This window comes from Oncorhynchus masou, chromosome 21, assembly GCF_036934945.1.
Source record: "Oncorhynchus masou masou isolate Uvic2021 chromosome 21, UVic_Omas_1.1, whole genome shotgun sequence".
Lineage (NCBI taxonomy): Eukaryota > Metazoa > Chordata > Actinopteri > Salmoniformes > Salmonidae > Oncorhynchus > Oncorhynchus masou.
In genome coordinates this window covers 52793309-52800808 of record NC_088232.1, presented here as the reverse complement: position 1 = coordinate 52800808, position 7500 = coordinate 52793309, and the positions used below count along the sequence as shown (strand labels likewise).

General features: G+C 47.5%; 1 protein-coding gene across 7 annotated transcripts in view; it reads left to right on the top strand.

Annotated features, from left to right (window-relative positions):
- efr3ba (EFR3 homolog Ba (S. cerevisiae)) overlaps window positions 1-7500 on the top strand; it is a 58836-nt gene that overhangs the window by 7625 nt on the left and 43711 nt on the right. For 4 of the 7 annotated variants that reach the window (XM_064928760.1, XM_064928765.1, XM_064928764.1 and 1 more), the window contains exon 2: window positions 3295-3371. In XM_064928760.1, the coding sequence (XP_064784832.1) occupies window positions 3295-3371 (77 nt within the window). Of the gene's footprint in view, window positions 1-3291; window positions 3372-7500 lie in introns of all 7 variants that reach the window. The other 3 variants (XM_064928759.1, XM_064928763.1, XM_064928761.1) reach the window with 1 other exon arrangement.

Genomic DNA, 7500 nt, shown 5'->3' with positions numbered 1-7500 from the left:
AAGGTGTTTGATGGGGTTGAGGTCGGGGCTCTGTGCAGGCCAGTTGAATACTTGCACACCGACCTCGCTTGGTCCACGAGGGCATTGTCATGCTGAAACAGGAAAAGGCCTTCCCCAAACTATTGGTACAAAGTTGGAAGCACAGAATCTTCTAGAATGTTATTGTATGCTGTAGTGTTAAGATTTCCCTTCACTTGAACTAAGAGGCCCGAACCATGAAAAACAGCCCCAGACCATTATTCCTCCTCCACCAAACTTTACAGTTGGTATCATGCATTCGGCCAGGTAGCGTTCTCCTGGCACCCGCCAAACCCAGATTCGTCCGTCAGACTGCCAGATGGTGAAGAGCGATTCATCACTCCAGAGAAAGCGTTTCCACTGGAGTCCAATGGCGGCGAGCTTTACACCACTCCAGCCGAGTCTTTGCGCATGGGGATCTTAGGTTTGTGTGCGGCTGCTCGGCCATGGAAACCCATTTCATGAAGCTTCCAGAAGGAGTTTGGAACTCTGCGGTCCTGTTCTGTGAGCTTTTGTGGCCTACCACTTCGCGGCAGAGCCGTTGTTGCTCCTAGACGTTTCCACTTCACAATAACAGCACTTACAGTTGACCGGGGGCAACTCTAGCAGGGCAGAAATATGATGAACGGACTTGTTGGAAATGCGGCATCATATGATGATGGCACGTCGAAAGTCACTGAGCTCTTCATTAAGGCCATTCTACTGCCAATGTTTTTCTATGGAGATTGCATGGCTATCTGCTCGATTTTATATGTCAACAACAGGCTGAAATACCTTTGTTAATACAGTGTAAGTCTTCTGAATTGAACACCTCTAAATCAGAGAGAGGGGCCTTAATCAACGTCAACATCATCAGCTCCCTGGAGTAGTTGTTGTTATGGGAATAACTGCCGAGGCTCAAGGGCAGTACGGCAGATTTTTTTCCGCCTTGCTGGGGATTCGAACCAGTGAGGGAGGGGGGAGAGACAGAGAGAGAGAGAGAGAGAGAGAGAGAGAGAGAGAGGGAGGGAGGGAGGGAGAGAGACAGAGAGAGGAAAAAGAGACAGAGAGAGAGAGGGATTGAGAGAGAAAGAGCTATAACCCACACACAGCATTAGTTCCTGCTACACCCCACACACAACATTAGTTCCTGCTACACCCCACACACAACATTAGTTCCTGCTACACTCCACACACAGCATTTGTTCCTGCTACACCCTACACACAACATTAGTTCCTGCTACACTCCACACACAACATTAGTTCCTGCTACACCCCACACACAACATTAGTTCCTGCTACACCCCACACACAACATTAGTTCCTGCTACACCCCACACACAACATTAGTTCCTGCTACACTCCACACACAACATTAGTTCCTGCTACACGCCACACACAACATTAGTTCCTGCTACACTCCACACACAACATTACACCCCACACACAACATTAGTTCCTGCTACACTCCACACACAACATTAGTTCCTGCTACACCCCACACACAACATTAGTTCCTGCTACACCCCACACACAACATTAGTTCCTGCTACACCCCACACACAACATTAGTTCCTGCTACACCCCACACACAACATTAGTTCCTGCTACCCCACACACAACATTAGTTCCTGCTACACCCCACACACAACATTAGTTCCTGCTACACCCACACACAACATTAGTTCCTGCTACACTCCACACACAACATTACTGCTACACACACACAACATTAGTTCCTGCTCCACACACAACATTAGTTCCTGCCACACACAACATTAGTTCCTGCACACACAACACCCCACACACAACATTAGTTCCTGCTACACCACACACAACATTAGTTCCTGCTACACCCCACACACAACATTAGTTCCTGCTACACCCCACACACAACATTAGTTCCTGCTACACCCCACACACAACATTAGTTCCTGCTACACCCCACACACAACATTAGTTCCTGCTACACCCCACACACAACATTAGTTCCTGCTACACCCCACACACAACATTACTGCCACACACAACATTAGTTCCTGCTACACCCACACACAACATTAGTTCCTGCTACACCCACACACAACATTAGTTCCTGCTACACCCCACACACAACATTAGTTCCTGCTACACCCCACACACAACATTAGTTCCTGCTACACCCCACACACAACATTAGTTCCACACCCCACACACAACATTAGTTCCTGCTACACGCCACACACAACATTAGTTCCTGCTACACCCCACACACATACATTGTTCTTACACCCCACACACAACATTAATACACCCACACACAACATTAGTTCCTGCTACACGCCACACACAACATTAGTTCCTGCTACACCCCACACACACATTAGTTCCTGCTCAATCACATTATACACGCCACACACAACATTGGCTACACCCCACACACAACATTAGTTCCTGCTACACCCACACACAACATTAGTTCCTTTACACTCCACACACAACATTAGTTCCTGCTACACCCCACACACAACATTAGTTCCTACACCCCACACACAACATTAGTTCCTGCTACACCCCACACACAACATTAGTTCCTCTCTCATTAGTTCCTGCTACACCCCACACACAACATTAGTTCCTCTACACCCCACACACAACATTAGTTCTCTACACCCCACACACAACATTAGTTCCTCTACACGCCACACACAACATTAGTTCACTCTCTACCCCTCTCTCTCTCTCTCTCTCTCCTCTCTCTTTTCCTCTCTCTCTCTCGCTCTATCTCTCCCTCCTCTCTCTCTCTCTCTTGCTCTCTCTTTCCTCTCTCACTCTCTTGCTCCCTCTCTCTCTTACTCTCTTGCTCTCTCTCGCCTCTCTTTCTCTCTCTCTCTCTCTCTCTCTCTCTCGCTCTGTTTTTCCCTCTCTCTCTCAATCTCTGTCTCTCTCTCTCTCTCTCTCTCTCTCTCTCACTCTCTCTCTCTCTCTCTCTTGGTCTCTCTTTCTCTCTCTCTCACTCTCTTGCTCTCTCTCTCTCACTCTTGCGCTCTTTCGCCTCTCTTGCTCCCTCTCTCTCTCACTCTCTGTCTCTTTCTCTCTCTCTTCTCTCTCTCTCGCTCTGCTTTTCTCTCTGTCTCTCTCTCTCACTCTCTTGTTCTCTTTCCTCTCTCTCTCTCTTGCTCTCGCTCTTTCCTCTCGCACTCTCTTGCTCTCTCGCCTCTCTTTCTCTCTCTCTCTCCTTTCCCCTCTCTCTCTCGCTCTGTTTTTCTCTTTATCTCTCTGTCTCTCTCTGTCTCTGTCTCTGTGTTTGTTTAGCAGGTGTGTGTGGATGCTGTGGGGCTTTGAGACCTCGCTATAAGAGGCTGGTGGACAACATCTTCCCAGAGGACCCAGAGGTACACGGACTCACAGAAACTATTATATGTAACCCTATATGTATATAGATACCCTGTTTTAGGTGCTATATGTATTTCTATAGTTATATATGTATATAGAGATCCTATGATATGTTCTATATATAATTCTATAGTTATATATGTATATAGCGATCCTATGATATGTTCTATATATATTTATATAGTTATATATGTATATAGCGATCCTATGATATGTTCTATATATAATTCTATAGTTGTACATGTATATAGAGATTCTATGATATGTTCTATATATAATTATATTGTTGTATATGTATATAGAGATCCTATGATTGTAACAACGTTCTTCGTTTGTCGCAAGAAAGTCGGACCGAAATGCAGCGTGTTGGTTACTCATGTTTATTAGTGAAACAAACAACGGAACTATACATGAAATAACGAATAAATACAAAACAACAAAACGGAACGTGAAACCTATTACAGCCTGACTGGTGAAACTAACACAGAGACAGGAACAATCACCCACGAAATACAAAGTGAAACCCAGGCTACCTAAATACGGTTCCCAACCAGAGACAACGAGAATCACCTGACTCTGATTGAGAACCGCCTCAGGCAGCCAAGCCTATAACAACACCCCTACTCAGCCGCAATCCCAAATACTACAAACCCCAATACGAAAATACAATACATAAACCCATGTCACACCCTGGCCTAACCAAATATATAACGAAAACACAAAATACAATGACCAAGGCGTGACAGAACCCCCCCCTAAGGTGCGGACTCCTGGATGCACCAAAAACCATAGGGAGGGTCCGGGTGGGCGTCTGTCCATGGTGGCGGTTCCGGCTCGGGACGTGGACCCCACTTCATAAATGTCATAATTCCTCCCCTTCGCGTCCTGGGATTATCTACCCTCGCCGCCGACCATGGCCTAATAGTCCTTACCCAGAACCCCACTGAACTGAGGAGCAGCTCGTGACTGAGGGGCAGCTCGGGACTGAGGCAGCTCGGGACTGAGGGGCAGCTCGGGACTGAGGGGCAGCTCGGGACTGAGGGGCAGCTCGGGACTGAGGGGCAGCTCGGGACTGAGGGGCAGCTCGGGACTGAGGGGCAGCTCGGGAGTGAGAGAAAGCTTGGGAGTGAGAGGAAGCTCAGGCAGGTTGATAGATCTACCAGATCCTGGCTTGCTGGTGGTTCCGGCAGATCCTGGCTGACTGGCGGATCCTGGCTGACTGGCAGATCCTGGCCGACTGGCGGATCCTGGCTGACTAGCAGATCTGGCAGATCCTGGCTGACTGGCGGATCTGGAAGAGTCTGGTTGACTGGCAGATCTGGAAGAGTCTGGCTGAATAGCATATCTGGAAGAGTCTGGCTGGCAGATCTGGAAGAGTCTGGTTGACTGGCAGATCTGGAAGAGTCTGGCTGAATAGCAGATCTGGAAGAGTCTGGCGGACTGGCAGATCTGGAAGAGTCTGGCTGACTGGCAGATCTGGAAGAGTCTGGCTGACTGGCAGATCTGGAAGAGTCTGGCTGACTGGCAGATCTGACTGTTCCATGCAGACTAACAGCTTTGGCAGCTCCTTGCAGACTGGCAGCTCCTTGCAGACTGGCAGCTCCTTGCAGACTGGCAGCTCCTTGCAGACTGGCAGCTCCTTGCAGACTGGCAGCTCCATGCAGACTGGTAACTACATGCAGACTGGCAACTCCATGCAGACTGGCAACTCCATGCAGACTGGCAACTCTGGCTGCTCCAAGCAGACTGACAGCTCTGGCTGCCCCATGCAGACTGGCAGCTCTAGCTGCTCCATGCAGACTGGCAGCTCTGGCTGCTCCATGCAGACTGGCAGCTCTAGCTGCTCCATGCAGACAGGCAGCTCTGGCTGCTCCATACAGGCAGGAGGCTCCGGCAGCGCTGTAGAGGAGGAAGGCTCTAGAAACGCTGAACAGGCGGGAGACTCCGACAGCGCAGGAGAGGGAGAAAGCGCTGGCTGCGCTGAACAGGCTAGGCGCACTGAAGGCCTGATGCGTGGTGCTGGCACTGGTGGTATTGGGCCGAGGACACGCACAGGAAGCCTAGTGCGGAGAGCTGCTACCGGAGGGCTGGGGTGTGGAGGTGGTATTGGATCGAGGACACGCACAGGAAGCCTGGTGCGGGGAGCTACCATCGGAGGACTGGTGTGTGAAGGTGGCACAGGATGGACTGGACCGTGAAGGTGTACTGGAGAGCCTGAGAGCAGGACTGGCACAGGACGTGCAAGGCTAGGTAGGTACACAGGAGGCCTAGTGCGTGAGGCTGGCACATTTTTCACCAGCCGACTAACACGCACCTCAGGACTAGTATGGAGCGCTGACCCAGGTGCCATTAAATCCCAGACACGCTCCGTCGGACGAATCTTATACCTAAAGCACCAAACTAGCAACTCCCTCATTACTTTCTCCTCCAATTTCCCCATTAACTCCTTCACAGTCTCTGCTTCGCTCACCTCCAACACCGATTCTGGTCTCCTCCTTGGCTCTTCACGATAAACAGGGAGAGTTGGCTCAGGTCTGTCTCCTGACTCAGCCACTCCCCCTCTGAGCCCCCCCCGCTCTGCGCCGCCTTGTCTTTTTTTTCAACTCCATTCTCCTATAGCCCTCTTCGCACTCCTCCAGCGAATCCCAGGCGGGCTCCGGCACTCTCTCTGGGTCGGCCGCCCACCTGTCTATTTCTTCCCACGTCGTAATATCCATACTGTACTCCTCTCTGGGCTGCTCCTGTTTCCTCTTCGCCTGCTGCACCTTTGGGCGGCTACACTCCCCTGGTTTAGCCCAGGGTCCTCTCCCGTCAAGGATTTCCTCCCATGTCCAGAAATCCTTAATACGCGGCTCCTCTTTGTGCTGCTCCTGCCTGTTGACACGCTGCTCGGTCCGTGTGTGGTGGGTGATTCTGTAACGGCGTTCTTCGTTTGTCGCAAGAAAGTCGGACCGAAATGCAGCGTGTTGGTTACTCGTGTTTTTAATGAAACAATCGTGGTACATGAAATAACTGAATACAAATACAAAACAACAAAACGGAACGTGAAACCTATTACAGCCTATCTGGTGAACACTGCACAGAGACAGGAACAATCACCCACGAAATACAAAGTGAAACCCAGGCTACCTAAATACGGTTCCCAATCAGAGACAACGAGAATCACCTGACTCTGATTGAGAACCGCCTCAGGCAGCCAAGCCTATAACAACACCCCTACTCAGCCGCAATCCCAAATACTACAAACCCCAATACGAAAATACAATACATAAACCCATGTCACACCCTGGCCTAACCAAATATATAACGAAAACACAAAATACAATGACCAAGGCGTGACAATGATATGTTCTATATATAATTCTAGAGTTGTATATGTATATAGAGATCCTATGATATGTTCTATATATAATTCTATTGTTGTATATGTATATAGAGATCCTATGATATGTTCTATATATAATTATATTGTTGTATATGTATATAGAGATCCTATGATATGTTCTATATATAATTCTATAGTTGTACATGTATATAGCCATCCTATGATATGTTCTACATATAATTCTATAGTTGTATATGTATATAGAGATCCTATGATATGTTCTATATATAATTCTAGAGTTGTATATGTATATATAGATCCTATGATATGTTCTGTGTGTGTAATTCTGTAGATATATATGTAATTCATGGGGTTGTTCAATATATATAATTCTAGAGTTGTATATGTATATATAGATCCTATGATATGTTCTGTGTGTAATTCTGTAGATATATATGTAATTCATGGGGTTGTTCAATATATATAATTCTAGAGTTGTATATGTATATATAGATCCTATGATATGTTCTGTGTGTAATTCTGTAGATATATATGTAATTCATGGGGTTGTTCAATGACAGACATGTGTTTGTTTAAAACCTCTCAAGGATCGTACCCTTCTTTTCGATTTTCGCCTGAAATGGCGTACCCAAATCTAACTGCCTTTTAGCTCAGGACCTGAAGCAAGGATATGTATATTATTGGTACCATTTGAAAGGAAACACTTTGAAGTTTGTGGATATGTGAAATTAATGTAGGAGAATATAAGACAATAGATATGGATGAAGATAATATAACCCTCC